Source organism: Tauraco erythrolophus, chromosome 3, assembly GCF_009769465.1.
Source record: "Tauraco erythrolophus isolate bTauEry1 chromosome 3, bTauEry1.pri, whole genome shotgun sequence".
Taxonomy (NCBI): Eukaryota; Metazoa; Chordata; class Aves; order Musophagiformes; family Musophagidae; genus Tauraco; species Tauraco erythrolophus.
In genome coordinates, this window is record NC_141467.1 from 8674239 (window position 1) to 8697911 (window position 23673).

At 41.2% G+C, this 23673-nt stretch overlaps 1 protein-coding gene across 1 annotated transcript in view; it reads left to right on the forward strand.

The window, feature by feature from the left end:
* The window catches only part of PHACTR1 (phosphatase and actin regulator 1), a 323506-nt gene that overhangs the window by 226780 nt on the left and 73053 nt on the right, over positions 1 to 23673 (forward strand). The window contains exon 5 of the mRNA XM_086608443.1: positions 17232 to 17312. Within this exon, the coding sequence (XP_086464569.1) occupies positions 17232 to 17312 (81 nt within the window). The remainder of the gene's footprint in view (positions 1 to 17231; positions 17313 to 23673) is intronic.

Below are 23673 nucleotides of genomic sequence, written 5' to 3' on the forward strand. Positions count from 1 at the left end.
ATGCAGGGTTTTGCTTCTTAAGCATCGCACAAGAGATGCTTGCAAGGAGACCCCACCCAGTAGGTGCTCAGTAGTTTTCATGCGTTCATCTCCTCCACCGTGTTTAGCCTTGGCTTTTTCTCAGACACAGCCTTCAAAACCTTGTTATGTCATCTGAATCCCAGGAAAAAAAAAATCTTTTTTTGATTTTCTACCTTTCCCTAGATCTTTTCTTTTGGGGGTTAACTTTTCATTCTTCATTGGTTTATTTCTTGGCTTCATGGATAATCATACATTTCTGTAGTTGGGTCAGTTTGCATAATTATTATGCATATTATTATGCATAGTTATTGTTATGTCACATACCACAAAGCAGTCTGGAAATCCTGCTCATATTCATGGGCATATCTGGACTGCTTGGTGAGCTAGTACCTTTGAAGCTTAGAAATACTACGGCATTGACATCTCATTTATTTTCAGCCAGTACCTATTAAAAGCTCAACATGAGCCGGCAATGTGCACTGGCAGCCCAGAAAGCCAACCGTATCCTGGGCTGCATCCAAAGCAGCATGGCCAGCAGGTCGAGGGAGGGGATTCTGCCCCTCTACTCTGCTCTTGTGAGACACCACCTGCAGTACTGCATTCAGCTCTGGGGTCCCCAACACAAGAAGGACATGGAGCTGTTGGAGCAGGTCCAGAGGAGGGCCACAAAGATGACCTGAGGGCTGGAGCCCCTCTGCTATGAAGACAGGCTGAGAGAGTTGGGTCTGTTCAGCCTGGAGAAGAGAAGGCTCTGGGGAGACCTTCTAGCAGCCTTCCAGTACCTAAAGGGGCCTACAGGAAAGCTGGAGAGGGACTTTTGCAACAGCATGTAGTGACAGGACAAGGGGCAATGGCTTTAAACTGAAAGAGGGCAGGTTTTAGTTAGATATAAGGAAGAAATTCTTCACTTTGAGGGTGATGAAGCACTGGAACAGGTTGCCTGGAGAAGTTGTGGTTGCTCCATCCCTGGAAGTGTTCAAGGCCAGGTTGGATAAGGCTTTGAGCAACCTGATGTAATGGAGGGTGTCCATGCCCATGGCAGGGGGTTTGGAACTAGATGATCTCTAAAGTCCCTTCCAACCCATTCTATGATTCTATGATAAATGAGATGATCCCAACTAACTATTTATAGTATCAGGCCTGAACCAAGTCTCACCCATTCTAGGAGATTTCAGTGCAGAGGTGTTACTCCTTCATTGCTGCAGAAAGACATTCAGGAAACTGCTGCCAGAGTCCATGGGAATTACACAGCTGTATCCCCTCACAGATCAATGAGGAGCAGTAGTGGTATCCGTTTTCAGAAGCCAGTTGATAACTTAAAGATCCTTAAAGGAGTTGTTTCCTATTCCAAGCCATACTCAGCATTTGTTACTCATACCATGTGTAGGTCAATGTTGGTCTGAAAGCTTTCACTGATGATTTCATAACTTCCTCATCAAATTGCTTATTGTGCTGCATGACTTCATTTATTGTTAAAATAGTAGCTTAAGTCTCGTACTCACGAACTGGGCTTAAACCTGGCTTAATTGAAATTTACAATGACCGAGATTAAAGATATTCTGCTCTCAAAAGATTAACTCAGAGTGCCACCAGATTGTTGCTACTGTGTTCAACAGGGCTGCTGGAAGGACAAGAGTGATGTGTGGTGTGATGCCTTCAGGTTGCCTATATGTCATGGTGTGGTGTGATGTGGTGTGGTGTGGTGTAGTGTGTGGTGTGGTATGATATGGTATGGTATGATATGGTATGGTATGGTATGGTATTGTGCTGCAGTATCGCTGCAGTGCAAGGAAAGGCTCAAACTTGAAAAGAAGCGTAACTGGTTGGGATCAAGTGGTGTGCTTTTGTTTGTAAACAAAGAAATATAAGGCTAGCAGTGTGGCTTTTAAGGCTTTTACCATTTTAGTGCAAAAGCAGCAGAACCTGTTGGGTGTCAGAATGTAGACAACAGCAGTTAGTGGTATCAGCATGATCCATCAGTATGGCATGTCCCTGCATGCTCCAGCACTTGCAATTTTTGTTAAATAGAAATCTTGGACCAATACAGAATGGAAGATATCTGGAGGATATCTGGTCCAACCTTTGCCCAAAGCAGGGCCATCTCTGGAGTTACTGTAGGTTTCCCAGTCAACTTTTAAGTATTACAAGGCACAGAGATAGAGACTTTGGGAAACCAGTTCCAACATTTGACTACACTTATGGTGAGAACTTACTTTGCTTATATCTGATCAGAATTTTCCTTGCTGCAACTTGTCTGTTGCCTCTTGTCCTTTCTCCCTGTAGCTCCAGGAAGAGACTGGCTCTGCCTCTGCTATGCCCACACATTAGGTAGTGACAGATGGCCGTCAGATTCTTCCTCAGCTTCTCAACGCTCAGTAGACCCACCTCCCTCGGGCCCCTCTTGCACATCATGTTCAGCCATCGTGGTGGGTCTCTGCTGGACTTGCTCCAGTTAGTCAGTGCCTTTCTGATGCCAGGGAGCCCCAAACCGGACACAGAACTGGACGAGTATTTCTCTATTGATATGTAATAGTAGGAGGCCTATAATTTGTAATGATTTGGAGGCATAAAAAGCTCTCAGTAAAACTTGATCTTTTCTCATTGTGACTAGAGCATCCCTCAGACCCGTATTGATGTGTAATGCTGCAGTGTGCAGCTACCCATCATGGTTTTATTTAGCACACAGAAGTGAAAGGTAGACGCTGCGCATCCTGCCTAGCCTTTACAAGAGGATGGGAGATGTGCAGTCTCTAGTTTCACCAACATAGGCAAGAAAATTTCCATATCAGATGCGTTTTCAGTTTTATGTTTATTTAATTGCCTGCTAAGCAAAGTCCTTTAATACATACAAACAAATCAGTTTAAAAGCAAGAGGGTTCACATCAAATTAGCCTAATTATCAGGCTACCTCATCGGCAACGGTGGCTTGAAAAGACAGCAGGTGAGCATACTTTGGGTTTTGCTTTGTTGAGTGGCTGATGTGAACTCCTCTCTGAACATCAGGGTGGATCAGAATGGAGTGTACTAGTTCATCTTCACACAAACGAGACATCTTTCCACTCCAGTATCTTTGAACTCTTTGAAGTTCAAAGACTTTGACCTTTGAAAAAGGTTTGTTGATACTAAAAACACGCAGTGTTTGGTAGCTCAATCAATATAAATCCACCAGTATTCTGAGGCTCTACCACCCATAGGTCAGTCCACCTGAATTATCTTTATCATCTTAATAAGATGCCAGGATACTTGTTCAGTGTTTAAAAAGCCATCCGCATAATGGCACGGAAATCTTGGGAATATAATTCTGATATCAGTCACTGAGCTATGCTCAGAGAGGGGAAGAAATCTTGTTTTACAAACAACTACTTCTCACTTTCCCGTAATGCTTCTCACTTTCTCTTCATGTTTCAGAGTGCAGCAACTTAGCTCTAAACGGCAATACGTAAGAGAGTATTTAGCTCAGTGTTTAGCTCAGTCAAGCTTTAAAAAGTTTGTTTCTTCATAAAAGCATAATTTGGGGAATCTCATTTTTTAATGCAGGTCAATTGCTTCATGCTACTGAGGCAGAAAAGGCAGAGGTTTGATGATGCTGTCGTTTTGGAAGCGCACGCAGTGGCTGTGTGAAGGCAGCATTACACACAACCAGTTACACAGTTCTCGTTACACAGGTGAGGTGCAGATCGGAGTGCCAGCCAGCCCTGAAGCAAAACACAACGTAATGCAAAGGAGTTCTGTTGTAAAATAATATCAGGAATTTTATTTTTGTCTATTTTGTCCTTCCTCCCTCCGAGAGGTTCATTAGTCTCCAGTGAAAGAGGCAGTTTGATTCTTGCCTTTTAAAGAACTATGTCAAGGGGATAATTCTGGCCACTTCTCATGCAGACACTTGAACACCTGTTTCTCCTTCATTTATCTGCCAAAGAATATCAGCTTGGGATAACACCTACTGATTTTTTGTACTACTGCTATGGGATTTTTGCCTCATAGTAATAAAGGTGAATAACATAAGTGACTTTTCCATAAGCCTTAAGCAAAATTGTATGTAACAAAATCATAAGATGCATGGGTTGTATGATAATTTTGCTTTAACATTAAGCTGAATTCAAGATACCATCCCATGTAACTGTCCTGTTTCTTCACAGTGTATTCATCTGAAATGTACACCATCCCCCATATTCTCTGAGCCTGCTCTTTGCTATGGCATATTCAAATATCTTGTCGTTAACTAGTTTCAAGGAACCTTGCAATATTTGCAGATTATCAATGTCATCTTTTCCTGCTGCTTATTCCTCATTTGCAATTATAATAATCCATGATATTTCAGCCATCTCCACAGCAACTAATTATGATGGCAGAAATAGACTGACATCTATTGCTATTATGCAACAGAAATAAGTGAACTTTCACAAAAATAAATCATCTAAAACTTACTGATTTAAAAAAGACCAGGATAAAGTTGGAACAGAAGAACATTTAGATAATTAATCATTAAATAGTATTATTTCCTCACTTACTGCTTCATGAATATTTTAATTAATGTATTTCTAACAACGTAATGGCATTTTGATAATCTTCAGAAACATGTTTCAAGGTAGTGTCAACTTTCATCAAACTTGTATTTGTCAATGGAGCAGTGATTTGCAGCCTCTCTGTGGTTCTTCTGTGAAGCATTAGTCAAAATCTGCAGAACAGCTCAACTTTATTCTCTTTGTTAAAAAATATCTGCAGTCAGGTCATTACCTGACAGTGGGCAAAATTTCAGATTTCAGGTTCGCGTTCCATTGGCACTTCACGTACTGCACTGTCAGAAGGCAATCGATAGTAACTAAGATTTGTCCAACATGACATACACCACACATTCTTGTACTTTCCTACATCTGAAAGGAAAAAAGTGGGGTTTTTTTTAAAAAAAATCTTAGCTTTCTCTGGAATTAATGAATGAAAAATCCTGAAGCCCATGATGAAAAAGCGTTCTAAGCTTGGATGCCACACTAGCTAGTATTGCAGCCAGCACTACACAGGCCATGAAACCTGAACTCATTTTTGTAATTCTAGATGCCAACATGTTGAATTCTGTATTACTTAACAGGTCTGATTTAATCACACAAGAAAAATCCCCTGACATGCATGGTAAGGAGAAAAAATTCAAGTTTCTTTCAAAGGCAGATTAGATTCCTTTGCACATTTCCCAACAATTAGATAATTGAATACAGTGTATAGTTTTGTGTGTTGGGATCAAGGATGTTTTCTCCCAATTCATTAAGCACATCCCTTTAAGATAAATACACTCAAGGACCGACATAGTAGATCAAACCGAAGTCCGTGTAGCCGAGTATCTTTTCTTGCAGTCAACAGTTATGTTTAGTAAAAGCATATGCAAGAAGCTGGGTAAGTATGTATTTCTCTGTCACCTCACATAACAAATCATTTTCCAGCACTCAGAAATTCATAAGCCAAAAGCTGCCTCCAAATTAAGGAGCCGTGCATAGATTTATCCCCCATTGCATTGTGTCATTTGACCCTGATGCACTTTTGGCCTTAATGGATATCTCTTGCAGTTAGTTCCACAATGAAAAAAGACGTTGTACACAAAAGCACCTTTTTTTTTTTTTGAGATGCACCCGGCTCATTTTGTTGGATGCTTCTTATTTTTTGCGGTTTTTGGGCCTGTGGTCCCGAGGTCAGGTGATGTAGACCGACTCACATCTTTGTGTTATTATGACCCCAAATCTGGAGCAATCGATCATGACTACGCTGCACAGAGCAGGAGCTCACACTGCTGCCAAAGGCCATCCTGGGCATTCAGAAGGCAGAAGACCTTCTGGCATGAATTTCATCTCGTCTCTGTGTCCAGAAGAATGCAAGGGGTGTGGGGATGCTTTGAAGAGCTATGCCAGGACAAGGCTATGCCAGGCTCTGCCAGCCCTGGTGCAGCTCTAGTGCACCTCCCACCAGAAGGTGTAGAGAATATCCATACTGATATTGGCTCTACTGTTTTGTGCCTTGATCTTCCTTCAGAGGAACTATCTGGTTCATGCAGAGCACAGCCTAGGTGACAATTACCATGTATTTTTGTGAGTATCAGGGAACCAGGGCCTTGATATAAAAGAATAGATGACAAAAAAATGTAGTTTCACTGTTACTCTTTAATCCTGTACGAGATACCCCATCCCTTTAATCATTTTTTTTTCCATTTTTCCATAACTTTTTTAGTTCTACTGTATCTTTTTGGAGCTGGATAATCAAGCTTGCTTTAGCTGTAGACCAGTACATTAGCACGAAGGTGCTGTATTTATTTCCTAATAATTCCTAATTCCTGTTTTGTTTTTTACTGCCCCAAGCATTAAGATGATGTTCTCAGAGAATTCTCTGCAGAGTTTCCAAGCGCTGTCTTCTGAGTCGGAATGACTAATTTAGCTGTTCTTGTGTACGGTTGGGGCTGCCTTTTCCCAACTGTCTTTTTTGGTCTTATCAATGTTGAATTTCTTCATGCTTCATTTAGTATCACAGGAACTTTTCTAGCTCTTTGCAGTCAGCCTTAGTTTTGACTGCAATCAGAAAATTTTGTCGCCTCCCTGTTGCCAGCCTTTCTAGAATGTGCCTTTGTGAAGAAAAAAGCAGGTCGTACCACATTTCTCTGTTTTATATATGGGGTATTCCCTCTTTCTTTCTAGGTGTTATTAATCCACGAAGGGATGCTTACTCTTATCTTACGCAATTTTAATTCTTTCAATGACCTTAAAAAAGGACTTTTGGAACTCTAAAGGCATGGGTATGGAACAGAGCATCTCCATTCATTGACTTCTATGAACTTCCTACTTCAAACCTAGGATGATTCTCCTCTCATCTCTATTCTGTTCTAGGTCTCCTATTTCTAGATCCCTTCTAAATTGCTGTTCCTAGACTAGTGGATGGAAACCAGGCTTACTGGTCTGTAATTCCTAGACAAATTTGGGACTCTTAAAAATAGCAACCCTCTATTTGTCACCGCCCGCTTTTCTATTTTATCTAGGTTATATGCCACACTTAGGAATTCATATATGATTTACTGAGGAACTCTGGGAAAAAAATGGCCTGGTCTTGGCAGTTTACTGCTCTTCATTTTATTGATTAATTCTTTTAAATGTTTTCCAAGTGACACTTCACTTAGACTTCCACAGTTCCTCGTAAACAAGAGTTTCACTCTGCCATCGTGCTGAAGCTCTTCAGGGTTAGCACTGATACAAAAATATTTGGCTTGTTTGCCATGGCCTTCATCATTCTGGACCATTGCTTTTAACCAACCTCATCCTGGGCTGCATCCAAAGCAGCGTGGCCAGCAGGTCAAGGGAAGGGATTCTGCCCCTCTGCTCTGCTCTTGTGAGACACCCCCCCCCCGCCCGCCCCGCAGAACTGTGTTCAGCTCTGGAGTCCCCAACACAAGAAGGACATGAAGCTGCTGGAGCGTGTCCAGAGGAGGGCCACGAAGATAATCCGAGGGCTGGAGCACCTCTGCTATGAAGACAGGCTGAGAGAGTTGGGGCTGTTCAGCCTGGAGAAGAGAAGGCTCCGGGGTGATCTTATAGCAGCCTTCCAGTACCTGAAGGGAACCTATAGGAAAGATGGGGACAAACTTTTTAGCAGGGCCTGTTGCAACAGGACAAGGGGTAATGGCTTTAAACTAAAAGAGGGTAGATTCAGACTAAATATAAGGAAGAAGTTTTTTATGATGAGGGTGATGAAACACTGAAACAGGCTGCCCAGAGAGATGGTAGATGCTCCATCCCTGGAAATAATCAAAATCAGGTTGGATGGGCTCTGAGCAACTTGATGTATTTGAAAATATCCCTGCTTACTGCCAGGGGGGTTGGATTAGATGACCTTTAAAGGTCCTTTTCAACCCAAACTATTCTATGATTCTGTGAATCTACCAATTTTCTGTTTCATTTTCTACATATTTGGCAGATAATCTTAATATTAAGTTCTGGACAGTTGAAACACACTGAACTGCTGAGATATCAGACTACCATTTTACCTTTATTTTATATAATATTATCTACATTTAGAATGTACTTACATTATAGATATGTCTAGGCTATTATCATATCTCCTTCACTTCACTGCCCTTCCTGCCTATCCTTTTCTGAATTTGCTTCTTATATGTGTACTTCAGTTCAAAACTGTTATTGTCTAAAGGTGTTTGGTGTTTTCAACTCTGTATCATAATTATGTTTCTACACACAAACAAAAAAGCACTAAATAACATATAATAAGTATAAAAATGCTGTATTTTCTCTAGATAACTTCAACACTTACTGGAGAGGAGTATAAAACTATTTTAAAATTTTTAAAAAATATCTTCTGTGGAAATAATGGAACAATTCGTGCTATGAGGTAGGATGGTGCATGCCAAATTCTCCTGAAGCTATTCTGCATTCATGTTACTGTAGCTGAGATCCCAGTCTCATCCTTTTTCAGTCTGTTGATTCCAGAGGACTGCCATGCATAGTGGAAAGTTTCCCTCCCATCTGGAAAAGTTATATTTTCAGTCAAAAAAAATCAAAAAATCAGACCAAGACTCTACATGCTTAAAGCATACTGAAATTGCATGCGTGGCTGTACTGTAGCTTGAACTGTTGTCAGCTTCTGAACCAGAAAGTAGACTGCGCTGTTTTGGGTGCTAAGACAATGGTGTTAAAGACACGTTGGGGTTCTTTCAGCATTAAGTCTGTTATGTACCAACCAGCTAGTGCCATTGCACAGGCTGGAAATATCATCCAAAGGTAATTGCTAAATGATGTGACAGCTGCAATTCAGGAATCTTCTCGTTTTGGAGGAAGTGTCTGTTGCTTTGTGATTCAGTCATTTCTATAATCAAGTCTTAAATGAATGATTTGCTGTTCGGCTCCTAACAGAGGTCTGTGCTGAAGGGTTGATGCCAGTTCATTCTAATAACAAATGAATTTTTAATTTGTGTGTGCTTAGTTGAGGTTTTCTGGGTGTACAAAAGTAGTGATGGTTTCCAAGAAGTATTTGAAATCTCAGTAGCTTCTCTCTCAAAAAGGTGCTTAGCCAACTTTGGATTTAAGTAGGTGTTTCTTAGTTGCAAGCTGTGCCTTGTAACTTTTTTTTTTTAAATAGGTGTACGTGTGGACACAGATATACAACTATCCATGTGCTTTGTGTGTCTATTTGGGAGGCGGCAGTGTACTAATTTTTCCAGTATAAGTGAAAGAACTGTCTCCTTCACCCTCTAAAAGTTGCGCTGGAGTATCCAGTTTCCTGACATCTGCTAGACTTGTTTCTGTAAACTGTGCTCTGTATTTTGCCATCTGGATGTGTTGTCTGATGAGGAGCAAATCCAAAAGCAGCAGCTTGCCTGGTTATTTATATCCCATGTGTAAACTCTGTTCTGGAGAGAATTCTGTTCAGCTGCAGTCACAGGAGTCGTTATTCTAGCGATGCCCACCATGCGGACGCTTTGGGTTTTGCTTTGAGGAAGGTCCCTTGAACAATTATGCAGCAGAACATTGCAAATAGACATTTCTGCCATTACAGATGACACTGCAGATCCCTACTTGGGTACCGTTTTCTCAGGGTAAGGGAAACACACTGCAGATACCTCACCCAGCTCTTTGCTCATTTGCTTTTAGTGTAGTTGTTGAACGTACAGAAATCTGAGATTGCAAAAAGCTTAAAGCAAGTTGAGCCACTTGTAAGAAGCAACTGTTCTTTGGAAGGTACAGCTGCTGATGATGTTCCTACATATTTCTTCCAGATGGCGTCATTCCTCTTGTCTGGTTGCAAAGGCTTGTTGAGTAGAAGCCATATTCTTACTCTTTCTATTTCTTACTCTTTTCTCTTGCTACAACTTCTGCATGTTGCAACATAGAAACCTGTAGAAGAAACCATCATTTCATCTGCTAGTGGTCCATGTGAAAACATGAATGGATCTCCTGTCATAAGGATTGTGTCAGCTGCCTTCTGCTGGTGCTTAAGACATAGCTTCATTGCAGTAAGATCTGTGGTAGTAATAGCCATGCTCAATTTATCTTTAATCTAGCTATAGCTACTTGGGGTGCTGGTAGCAGTATGGACTTCAGCATGGGCTGTTCTAGCCTGCCAGGTTTCTGACTTGGATGAAAGCCTTCAAATAAGTCAGTACCACCCCCTCATTACTGTTTTTGATGCCTCAATTACATATACTCTGAATGCCCGGGGTATGGCTTTCTCTGCTGCAATCACACTGTAATTGCATAGCAGGTGTACTCTAAGATATGCTGTGTTACCTTGCTGGAAATTTCTTTAATTAAGTTTCAGAGCCTCATTTTTCATTAAGTTGTGGAAAGCAGTAACTGTTGATGGTTCAGCTTTCCAGTTCTTGACCTAGGACTACCTAGGAATTCATGAAAATGCTGTGCAGCAGTTCAGAGGGAAGAACAGGAGGAATGTATTTTCTTCATTTTTCAATATTCTGGTCAGCTTTCTGAATTTCTCCCTAACCTGCTGTACAATACTTCTCAAACATGACAAGAAAAGCAATTATGTAGACAGGGGATGAAAATGTGAGTATTTCCAAGATACTATTGATAGACCATCACAGTTCATTGTCACAGTGGAGTTCTGTTTTGCTGTTTATTAGCTGGGCAACTGAGGGTGGTAACATTTTTCTTAAAAGTGTCTACAGTCTTGTTTTCTTTTCATTGCCATTTTCTTAGATTTTTTTTTGAGCACATACCTTTTGTTATATTTGTCGAGATTTCTTATTTTATCTCCTGTTTTCATGTATTCATCTTCTGCCAGGTTTGCTCTGCTTGGCCTGTGAAATCCATTATGTTGGGTTTCTTTGGATCTAGCTTGAAATTTAATTCTTTCCCTAGGAAGGCAGCTGCTTTGATTGATTTTTTTCAGACTTTCTATGTGAAAAAATTACAGTCCATCTGCTCTTGGATTAGATTTCTGATTTCTTTAGTTCAGTTGCTTCTGTTAATTATGGTAAAATAATTAACAGATTCAGATTTTATTTCTCTCCCTTTCCTTGTGTTTGCTGAATTCGTGGTTGTATGCTGTGTTTCTGAGTTGTGTTACTGTATTGTGATCTTCTTTGCTTAATGTGGTTTGCAGTATTTTGACTGGCTTCTGCAGTTCTATATTTACAGATTTGACTTTTCATCCATTTTCCTCCCAAGTCTGTCCTCTGGCAGTTTACATGTAGTAACGATCAGTATAAATCTAGAGTTTTCTTAAGGCCGATTTCAACTTCTTCTGCTGTTTTACTTTCTTTCACCATCATAAAGGAAGAGAGAATTTGGTTTGTATCTGTAGTTACTAGGTGTGGCAATTATGATACCTCCTAAACTCTTCTGGTTAGTAACTAGGGATTTTAGGTTTGATCCTGCATTCTTAAAGAAATGTGTATGTTTTTACTGTGTCATTTCAAAGACTTGCCTGTCCCAAATTAAGGTTTACCATGCTCCTAGTTGAGTGCTTCTAACTGGAGATGGACCGGTGTCTTGAGCTGATCTGAATTTGAGTGGAAGCAAGATGCCCTAATATCATCTTCTGTGTCTTTTAAGTAGTCATAATCTATAGTAAATCCAATTGTACTTGCAAGACTGGAGAGAAAATAAAATTAATAGAGAGGGTTTTTTTAATTTTGGTCTCTTTTTCCTATTATTTTATTTGTCTTAATTATAGATTAACACGTTTTAAGTCTAGAAGGATAATTTCCTAGCACAGCGTGTTGGCCACAGGCCGCAGACCAGTTGCCGTTAATGCTTTGCTACTGATCTAGCAGGTGATGAGCCAAGTTGTTTCAACTTGTCCGTACCTCAGTTTTTCACCTCTGTAATGATAGTAAAGATACTGGTTTGCTTCTAGAGTGTTTTGAGTTACTCCTCCAGTGTGGCATCAAGCCAGGGTTTTGTTCCCATTTCATTAGCTTGTCTTGTAGAACACGCCACAGAAGTTTTCCGAACAATTCACGTACTAAAATTGATTTATTTGGTCAACTACTTTAGTGACACCTGATTTGGAGAAGTATTTGTAATGTTTTGGGTTTTTTTAAATCAAGCTTAGCTTTTAATAACCACTCATCTTTCCACCACTGATGTTCACTTATTTTGTAATCTCATGGAATGGGAGTACTAGGCTACAGTCAGAACAAGAAAAGTCGTGGGTGGACATCACAGGCAGAAAGGGGCTCCTCATCCTCTCTAGGTAGTAATATAAGACAGATTTTGTAGATGTTGCTGTTACAGGAAAACCTGGGATTAGAGACACAAAACTTCTGTGAGGAACTTTAAATCTTAAAGATTCAGAAAGTTGTCAGAATATTTTTCCTTCTTTTAGGCTTTAAGAGACTTACCAGTGTCTGAAGCCCAGCAAAATTCGTATTTAGCACTGAGCAAAGCAAGACAGTTATTTCAACCAAGCTATGTTTGGCATTGGTCAAGCCCCAAGCTCACAGCAGCAATGTTGAGTGTCATGCCACAGCTATTGAAACAATCCCAAAAATAATGGAGCTTTGTGTGAGCTGACACATCTACATTTTCCTCCACTATGGCTGAGACTTTCATTTACAGCAGCATTTCTGCTCTTAAAACTACCCTTTTAGAATCATAGAATCATAGAATGGTTAGGGCTGGAAGGGACCTTCAGAGGTCATCTAGTCCAACCCCCGTGCAAGGAACAGGGATATCTCCAACTAGATCAGGTTGCTCAGGGCCTCATCCAACCTGGCCTTGAACGTCTTCAGGGATGGAGCATCCACCACCTCTCTGGGCAACCTGTTTCAGTGTTCTACAACTCTCATGGTAAGTTTTGATTTCAGAAGTGGATTCAGCCCTGATTTTATGCATCTTTGTCTCAGCTACTCACCCTTAGCTTCCTTTACAGTCAATAAAGACTAACAGGCACTTCCAAGGTGCAGTTCAGCCTGTTTTAGATGCTTACATTAGGCTGAGGTCAATCATACCTGAGACTTGCTCATAATACGTAAGGAGGCCAACTCAGAGGCAGAAGCCCACGCTGTAAAAATTTGTGTCAGATGAGTCCTGATCCATTTGATTATCAAGAAACTCTAGGTAGTTGGAAAAATTTCAAGATGATGTAACATGTTTTGATACATGATCCATCGCATCTGAAAATCTCTCCCTCCTTACAAGTCTAAAGGAAACATTGATGTTTATTTATCTTAACAGTATGCAAAGCAATTGATTTACTTGTTTCTAATTATTCAGATCTGAATTATTAGCAAAGCACATTTCTGCATATTGAATCCAAATATAATTGATGCACCAGAAAGCTTCTGCTCTAAGCTCCCTTCCTATAACGACCTTTGCTTCCTAAAATCATCATGAAAATTATAGTGGCCTTTGAAAGGAAGAATTCATGCCAAGCAACCCCCGGTGCTTTTTAAGACAAAGGCCAAGGGCAACCTCAGAGCAAAGCGAGGTTAAGATTCAGCTGTCTAGCACAGACTGAGGTTTAGTTTTGGTAGTCAGATGAGAAGAAAGGGTAGGACTTGTTTATTTAGTCCGCCCCTTGGTTTAAGCAGCAACATGACGGGTTATGCAAAGGGGGCCGGTTTATTCGCATATAGATGCAGGTTGGAAGAGTTCATCTGGAATGTTTTGGTCTTGGAGGGAAGGATGGGAGAGACAAAAAGGTTACAAGCCCTGACTACCTAAACGCCTCTTTGGCTGCTTAATGGAGCAGCAGAAGCGCTTGGCACAGGGCCAGCGGCCAGCTTCACCTTCCCAGCTGGAGGAGCAGCCCACAATCACCGCTGTCACGGAGCGCAATGGCTTATTAAAGGAATAAAGACAAAACTGTGCTTGATTTCCAGAACGGAGGGGTAGGAAATCCTCCTGACCCTGTCAAGGCTTTACTGATCTTAATGGGTCTGCCGCAGAGAAAAGCTCTGCTTGAACAGCGGAGGGGTGCTGCTCCTGAGGGACGAGTTCAAAAACAGCTCAGAAACATTAATAAAAACATTTCCCACTGTTTCTTCATCAGAGCTTAAAAGAAACAGCATACTGCAGAGCACAGGGGCAAAATCTGGTATGCTTATACCATAAAATACACATAGGCTCATTTCTAGAAACTAGTAGCTGAGAGTTTCTTGGAGAATGGATGAATTTGTTAAGAAAACCAGGTTCTGGCATAAGTAGACTCCATAAAGAGGGCTTAATGCTTATTTCTAATCTCCTGGAAGATTGTACAAAGGGACGAAATGAGGTTAATTACCAAGGAAAAGTGCCAATGAAGTAATACATCTTTTGTTAAATATTAATTATATTTAATTTTTCCCATCACAGAATTTACAAGGTTCTCATGAATCAAGGATTAATTCAGAGGTTTTTATTTATCCTCTACTGTGAATGGATCCCTTCTCAGTGGAGAGTGAATGAATTTATTCTGTATCAGCCTTCTGCCTATAAAGAAAATCCTTCGTAAAAGAACAGGCAATCTTTGCCAGAGAAATCCAGACCAAGTGAAACGTGTCATTGTTCAGGCTGTTAGATACTAATGAGTTCTGCATTTAAACATTTGTGATTTTTTTTCCTACCCGATCCAGCAGTAGCATAGCAGTTTATGCACTTAAATGCACGAGACTTGTCTGGGAGGAAGACTTGTATTAAAGGAAGGCAGCATGTCCCATAGCTTTAGTATAACATCTGCTATTATCATTCAGTGCTGCTCTCAGCCCAGCATGCCCTTCTTCTAAATATCTTATTAATTAAACTGGCTTAGTAGGAAAATAATTAATACTTTAAGTCCTCTACCTACTTAGAAAGGATTTAGAAACTGAAAAATTGTTTTAGTCTGAGCTTCAAACTGGAGGGTTGAGTGTTTTTCATTCTTGAGCAGAAGCTGGTTGCAACTAAAAGGGAGCGTATGAAAAGCCTATGGATGTACAGTCTTGCAAAAATAGTCCATGACTGGAGAAGTCTAGGTCAGTACTTGAGTGTCTTCCCCAGCAATTGTGTTGGGAGAGACGCTCCTGCACTTCTTCAAAATATACTGCTAGCCCTCTTTAGCACTCGATCCCTCAGAAGTCTTAACTCCAATCCACAAAATTACCGTGTTTCTTACCGCTACTTTAATAATGTGGTGGGATTTCCCACCCATGAAGTCAGTAGTAACACTACGACCATGCGTAGCCAGCTGCAGCCTAGGCAGGAGGGGGAGAAGGAGAACCCAGGTGGGTGCCAGTGAATTTATATGTAAAATGTGGATCTGTTGTTTTGCTGTTTACGGTAAAGTACAGAAATAGCAGTATTTGCCCATGTCTTTGTTTTGTGAGCAGTGCCGCTGCCTATATGCATAAACTGCCGCTTTGCTGCCATTTCACCCAACTTGGTTTCCTTCTGAAGAACGAGCTCAGACAGACTGGATGCCGTTCGCTGCCCACAGTAACAGAAAATTGCACTTTCTCAGATCGATTGGAAGTGGTGTTGGGTGCCACCGAATTGCTCTTACAAGTCGGTGAGAGTTTTAACAATTTCCCTGTGTGGTAGAAAGCTCAGGAGTTAGCTGCAGCTTGTTTTGGCTTTTTTTGGAGGGTATGAGGGCAGCTGTTCCTAAGGAGGGAGGGAAAAAAGTTTTAAATACTATACTAGAGCAAGACCCCTTCAGTGCAGGGAAAAGGCAGGTCGTGGAGCAGTCTGCAATGTGACTTCACAGCCTGATTGCTAGGTATTTCTTTTCAAATGCATATTAGAAATCTAGAAATCTAAATTTCATTGAAAGTCGGGTGCCTAAAGCACTTCTTCTAATGGGGCTAAGGCACTTTGGCAAATGCTGAGGCTGTTCCCACCTGAGGCTGTTACGTTAACAGCCTCAAAACGAAAACTGCACCATGTGAGTGGCTGATGGGTGTGGGGTCTTGTGCCTCAGCAAAGGGACCTGCTATTAATTTCATCAGTGGTGAAGTTCAGAGGGTGTGTTCAGGGGAGACCAGAGTTTTTATTAGCTACTGACTGTATCTACTGACTGTCTTTGTCCTGAAGAATATATGTTCAAAACTGATTTTAAAAATGGGGAAACCTAAATTTATCCTGTGGAAAAGAGTGAAGCAGAGCTGACCTTGTTCATACTAAGCCGTACGTATCTGACAGCAAATAATTTGCAGTGAGTGCAGTGTGTCAGTATAAGCGTCGCTAATTCACCAAGTATACGTGTCCCTGCGGGAGCAGCCAGCATGCAGCAGTGCCGGAAAAGGTTACGCCCTCATGTTTTCAGGGATGGAGAGAGGCTTTCGGAGCCTCTTTTGCTTTAAATCTGCCTTGAGCAGACTGGAGATGCTAAGTCCCATTTCGTGTGTGTGTGTGTGTGTGTGCATCTGCGCTGGGTCTGGTAGAGGAGCATATGGCAGAAACGATTCGCCCTTGACTGTGCCTCTTTTTTGGCAGGCACGGGCTTGTTTCTCGCAGAGCATGTGTAGTCGCAGCTGCTCCTGCACATCGCTTCTTGCGCCCCTCGCTCGCTGGCTCTTAGCTCTTTGCCTGAACGCATGTCCTTTGTGGTGTTTTGGTTAATTGGACGTTGTTTTAATTACTGCTGAACTAAACAAACATGAAATTTCTATCTGTCGTTTTGCTGCCCCAGTGACCACGGTCTCCAAGCAGCCAATAGAGAACTCGGGCTGTTCACGCCTGCTATAATTTACAGTGGCTTTCATGGAGTTTCTCTCATTTACACCTTTTTGGGGGCAAAACATCGTCCAGGGAGGAGAAGACTCCAATGAACGGCTCTTTTTTCTGCACTATCCCAAATGCCTTGATCTGCTCTCACTGGAATTGGTGACAAAAAAGCCTTGGTTGTAGGGCAGCAGAGGTGCCATTCCTCTTCCGTGGCCTAGGAACAGTGCATGACCACATCCTTTCTTACCTTTCCGTCTCCGGCTTCTGCACTGATTACCTTTTTCTCCCTTTGCCATCTCTATTTCTCCATAGAAATGCTTGGGCCGTGTGTCAGAATTAAGCAACGGGAGTGCAGATATGCCCTCAAATCAGTCAGTCTGTAACCATTGCTGTCAATAACAGCCGCACTACAGCAGCAGGCAGATTCTCTGGACTGCCAGTAGCCTTTTTTTTTGAAACACGAATTTTCCACTGACTTGAAGACACTAAGAAGCATTTTTTAAATGCCTTAAAAGGCACAGAGTCTTTTAAAACAAGAATTTTCCTTCTTTTCTGTTTATATTGACCCTTCTCCTTTGCTTACAGCTTTGGAAAGAAAAATATCAATGAGGCAAAGCAGAGAGGAGCTTATAAAACGAGGAGTGCTGAAAGAAATTTTTGATAAAGGTAAGTGCTCTTCTTTTTACAACATTATATTGACATCCCATATAGTTTTATGGCCAGATATTACATTATTGTAACCCTAGGAACTGGACGTACAGTCCTGAATTGCAGGACTGTGCAGAATAAAGTCTCCAGACATCTTTGATTTCACTGTGGGCTGGCCCTCCCCGTTGGATACCTGTGGTAGTTATCTAGCAAATAAAATGGAAAGCTAATCGGAAATGTAAAGCAGTGGAAATATAAATCACGGCAGTGTGCAGGAGTCGCTTGCTGCAAAACAGCGAGGCATGGAGACTGTGGGGAGATGGAGTGGGTTTGTGCCTGCATGTGTTAGCATTGCCTGGCTGAGTCACTCTGGGATTAACTGCTGCGGAAAAGGGAAACATTTAACAATTTTGGATCCTGGCAAGCACAGAACAGCGCCCGTTCCCTTGAAACAGCTCAGAAGACATAATAATAATTCCTTGTACAGAATAATTAATTTATTTAGTTGGTAATGTATTATTTATGCAAAACGACATTGTTTTGTAAACACCATTGTTTTACACTGGTAATGTGACACATATTTGGCATCTATTATGTATGTGTCGATCTTTAACCACAGCTTTCATTTGTTTTGCCGCTTCCCTTGTCAATAACTAAGGCAATGAATTCACCAAATTATATAAAGACATGCCAAAGTTGCCTCTTAATTTCAGTAGAACATATGCATTTGCTTTAAAGCCTCATTAATTCAAAGTCTAAAAGTCTTTAACAATACCAGTACATAACCTGTTAGAAGTCAATAGAAGTTATAAAGTTTCACAGATTCTAGAAGTAGTGTCTACCTCATGAAGTCTGGAGCATTTAAATCTGCTACCTACTTTTTTAGTATGGCTTATTGGGAATTTAAAAATTTACTAACCAGAACTGTGTATTATTTTAAGTGAAAAAAATTAAAAACATTGCAAAACCAAAGTAGTATGCTGCTTGTGAATAAATTCTGCAGTTGTTACCCGTGACATGTTTTAGATGCTGCTAGTCCTTTAGCTCTAACACTGCCTGCACTCTTGCTATGGCCTGCTGCATTGGAAGTCACCCTAGATGCAACTTTGGGGTGGAAACAACCACCCGGCAAAAGGTTTGCCCTTCTCGCTGCATCAGGTTGTCCCCAGGTAGCTGCTTTCTGACCGGTCCCTACACATACCTAAAGGCATCCCCAGGAAAAATCTTTCCTGTGCAGCCTGACCCTGCCCTCCACGTTGCTACCAAAGCATTGTGGCTTTCTCCGTTTGTCGGATAATGCTCTAGTTTGTAATCTTTTGTGTCATCTTGTGAAGCAGATGCTAAGCTGTCTGGAGGTCCTCATCCGAAAAAAGAAATTAATTCCTTTTTGTAGTCATTTTTCACCTTTTAATATTAGACAAAGCTCATACCATACACATGCAGCTTCATCCTATTTCCAGTGCAAAAAGCAGGGACATCGGACATTTTCGTTGTCAAGTGCCACTAAAAGGGAAACTATGACGCAAACCAGCTGGACTTCTGATTCAGTATTCTACATTATTTTCTGCTGGTTGCAAACACAGGAAGCTAAGAATTGGTATTCCTTGAAGGAAAGAAGTAGGGCAGAGAAGAAGGTGGTAATACACAACTATACTAGCAGTGATCGAGTAGCTTTGATAATATAAGGATCTAAGTAAGTCAAGATTTGTAGAGCAAAACCAGTACTTCCTTCAGTGGTGTAATAATCTGATAGTGATTCTAGTAAAGGATGTTATATCTCACTGCAGACCTTAGGTGGAAGTAACATTTTCCTTGTAATTTCTGTTAGGTGATCTCTAATCCTTCAAGAAAACAGCAGACTTTAGCACTTCATAGCAGAAGGCTTTATTTGATGATGGTAGCACCTTCCATGCCAAGAGGCATCTTGCACAGACAATAGGTGTAGCTGTAATGTTAAACCTCTTTGTCTCCCTTTCCTAAGAGATGGACAAAGCAGACAGCATCAGCCTGTGAGTGAGTCATTTTGCCTTGTTCTTTCTAAAAAAATATCCATACAGAACAAAGGAAATTTAACATGGATAGATTGACCCAAGAACAAAAATTCTTGAGCTTACAGGACGCTTAGTATTGGTTTTACAATATCTTCTATGTTTAAGAAAAACAGAATTAGCAAGTTTGTTCACTTGCTGTGTAAAATGACACTCTGACCTGTTTGCTTCAGGATTTGCTGGCTTTTCAGAGGACTTTGTGTCATCCAGCAGGTGAAAGTTAGCAGAGCGCAGTAAGTCACGGTGTTCACACATGGGAGAGTCGCTGCAGTCCTGCTGCGATATTTGGGAAACAAGAAATGCTTTTCTCACTTCAGTGATCCCCATGCTTAAACTAGTCAAGTGAATCCACTCCAGACAGAACTGCAGAGAGCTCTTTTCTTGGCAAGGGCCAAACTCATGACCAAATAAGGTTTTGTCATCTTCCATTTCTAGGGTTCTGTGACTTGAGTCTTCTGAAAATGTGGGCAAAGGTTGTAATTTTTTCAAATACTGTATGCTTCTGGAAAAACAGTAAGTTGAAGAAGTATCTGATGAGGCACCTGCTGTTCTAATCGTTTGTGGGCAGGCAGTGCCAAGAGGTGAAAAATACAGCTTTCACCTGCAACTCAGAACGTACGGCAGCATTTAGAAGAACTCACATTTTTGCTATACCATTGCTCCCACATGTAGATAAACAGCGTTGATTTTTACATGTAACCATCCCAAAAGCATCTGTTTTTTGAATTGCCCACTGTTCCATGGTGCCGGTCAAAGAATTAAATCTGCTTGTAGCATTTTGATACCTCTTCTTTTATCTGAACGTAGATGAGATTGCCCATAGTGAGAAAATTCCGAATATGAGTATGTACTGGCTGCTTGCTTCAGAGATGATGGTGCAGTGGTTCTGCAAGGAAGCATGGGCAGTCTTCATCTTTTATACTTTGCATTTTTGGACTTGCTATCTAACCAAAATTATGGATTTAGACCCAAATTTCAGGTTACCTAAATCCTGACATAATTTAGAAGCATTTATGTTCCACGGCAGGTTTTGTGGCAGTATGTGAGTGTAAGTTTGAAGCAGTGGCTTTGGTAATGCAGCAAGGAGGAAGGCATGGCAGCCACTAAAGAGCCAGTTGTGCTGCAGTTGCAATATTTTGAGACGATTTGAACTTCTCCAGAAACAGGGAGGAGATCCATATGTCAGCCTGTCTCAGACTCCATAGGATCCCACAAAATCAGGGTTCTGCTTAGAGACTGAATTAGAGGAGGGCTCTAGCTACTGTGCTAAGGTAGTCACTGAGGCTAGGAAACAGCCCCAGGACAAATCTTGACCACATGCAAGAACGTCCAGTTTTCTATCCCCTGGCCTGTGGGCACCACGGCAGAGAAGGACATGAATTTTCCTCTCCCTTTCCTAGCCTTTGCCATCAAGAATGCTTGCCTGGACAATTTTACTTGAGAGCAGGCAAGTACTGAAGGAGACAACCCAAAGTGAAAAAAAAAAAAAACCCACCAAATTTCAAACTCTTCTCATCATTTTGACTTCCTTAGCCATTTGTCTGGGGATGGAGTGCATGAGCGTGGCACTTACCAGACATGCAAGAAGTTCCCTGGTCCAGGGTGTTCAAAGTGAAAAGACACGGTGAGAGGGCAGGCAGAGCTCCGACGTAAAGCAACAGCAAAAGGATGGGTCTGTACCAGGGAGCATGATGCACTGCAGGCTGCTTTGCACCAGGCAATTTTTAAAAAGTACCTGAAAGTGGAAACGGCGGGTGAGTTCAGGAATACAGACCGTGCTTAGGGGCTGCATGTTTTGAACATATCTTCTATGCATTTCTGGGCCTTCGTCCCATGCTGTTATTTTCGCATGCTGAGGTGAATCAAGGTGTCTGGATAGAGTCCTCTGCCTCAGAGTTTCCTGTTCACGTGTTTCTTCAGTGACTTCAGGCGTGCGGAGCCTCCTGAGTAACAGAAGAGCAGCCTTCACGTGCTCCTGTTGCTGCAGAGGTCAAGCTACTTTCTCTGGACCTGTCCACATTCACACTCAGCCACCACTACCAAAGCTCTTGCATTCAGGGGAAGTCTGGTTGTCAAGCATGTCTCTGATCCAGGATTAATTCACGCAACGATATTTTTCACTCTTTGAATTATTTTATCCACATCTTTGATCCGTTTGGCTCTACTTGAGCAGCTCCCCACGTCGCTCTTCTTTGAGCAAGATCCGATTTAGGGTGTATGTTTCAGTCATGATTCCATGTCATGTCTGATGATTTCATTAAAATCCAAGGACACGTTTTAGAGGCTAAACGAAGATTGGAGATATTCAGAGGTAAGATTAAAAGAGCTTGTGCTGTCAGTACAGAGAGCTGTCACGCTTGTTACTATGACAAAAAGTAAAAGCCAAATTTTATCTCATGTTTTGCTTTTTTGCAATTGTAAACCTGCAACGGGTCATTTGAATGTGATCTTCTGAAATCGTGCTGAATATACCTTGAGAAGCAAAAAATGCACTTCAGACAGTAAAGTTTCAGGATGCTCAGCATGTTACGGTAGGCATCTCGCTTCATTAAAAATGTGTAGATGTCCCTCCAGAAAGTAAATGTTACTGGTTTTATCACACATACTTTTTTTCTAGTCACAGTTAAGTCAAATTTAATCCTGCACCGAATTAATGAGTATTGCTGGACACAATCATAGCTTTCCATTCAAGGAACAGTTACGCTCTTTCCTGAAACCGGGTAACTGGGACAACAGCAGCCGCTATCCCAAACACGTGTAAAGGTGCATGTTTATAAAAGGGAGACGGAGCAAGCACAGCATACCTAGATTTCCATCCAAACAGCTAAGTTGAAAAACATTCAGCTTAAATACTGGCCAAACTGTTTTTTGATTTTTGCTGCCTAGGGAAATAAACGGGCTCGTATTGAATGACCACAGCAGTTCGAAGCAGGCTGTACTGTGAACAACTGGCCAAAAGCTTCAGTTTTGATTAATGTTTCCACCTTTTAGCCAGCTCAGTTGATTGCTCTGAAAGCTGTGGGTTGGGTTTCAGTCTAGTATGATGTGACTGTGTACCATAATAGCTCCCTAGGTCTTCAGAAAACCTCCAACGAAAACAAGAAAATCAAGACCTTGGTATTTCTAATAATTCCAAAATAAACAGGAGACCATCTCCACTCGCTGTGGAGAAGCTTTAAAAGGCAGAACCATAATTCTGAATGTTTATCAGCTAACGTACTTCCAGGCTTGTTAATTGCTAAAGACCTAAATGAGCCTTAAATTTTCTTCTCTTTTCAGTGTTGTTTTCTAAAGTGTTTTGCGCATCTTAGCCCTGTGAGGGAAAAATGTGCGCTCACTTGAATGATGTACATCTCTGCTTGGTACATTGAGCAGTAATATCATAGAATCATAGAATGGCATAGGCTGGAAGGGACCTTAGAGATCATCTAATCCAACCTCCCTGTCATGGGGAGGGACGCCAATCAGAGGTGCTCAGAAATCAGGAGCCAGCTCCTGAAATCCTGAGTTTGGCTTAAAAAAATCATTGAAATGCATAGTAAAATTAGGCTCCATTTATTTGCCTGCTGGTTTTTAGCTTTACAGGTCACATTCGGGTTATATTTTCAGGCTTCCACTCATAACCATAGGGGCTGAACACTTTTCCTTTATAAAATTGTAATTGAGATATCCATGTAGTCATTGCCTCCAGGTACCAGAGTGCTGTGCATAACGAGTTCTGAGATAAAAATCATGTGGGTTGACACCATAGAGAATGATCTGATCCTTCGTTTCTGTTCTTTATTATTTCAAATGTGAAGTGTCGTTTGATAGGAAAAAATCTACCAGCTGCTGTTACAGAAATTTTGCTCAGATAGAGGAGATGCTATTAATAACTTTAAAAACAGGCTTTCTAAATGGAATCTGCTATATCCTGGTATCAAGACCTTACACCAGGGGACTATAAAAATTTTTCTCTCCCTTACTTAAAATCTTGACGCTGGGAGCTGTAATGTTTTAATTTCTGTGTAAAATAGACATACTTCTGTGATTTTGCTTGTGTCTCATAAAAATTGGTGTAAGGGAAGAGAATAATTCTTGTTATTATTCATAAAATATTATAAATTATATACTATGTATATTAGTATTCTTTCAGAAAGCTCCATAGCTTCAGTTCAGCCCATTCTCATTCCTGACTTCCCAGCTTCAACAGAGGGAAAACAGATTTTGTGGCTCTGGATGGGGCCATGTGACCCCATGGTGGAGGATGGTTAGGAACCATCCAGCTTAGACTCTGGATCATAGTGACCACCCTAGGGTAAGCAAAGGATAAAACAGATATTTGACAAATC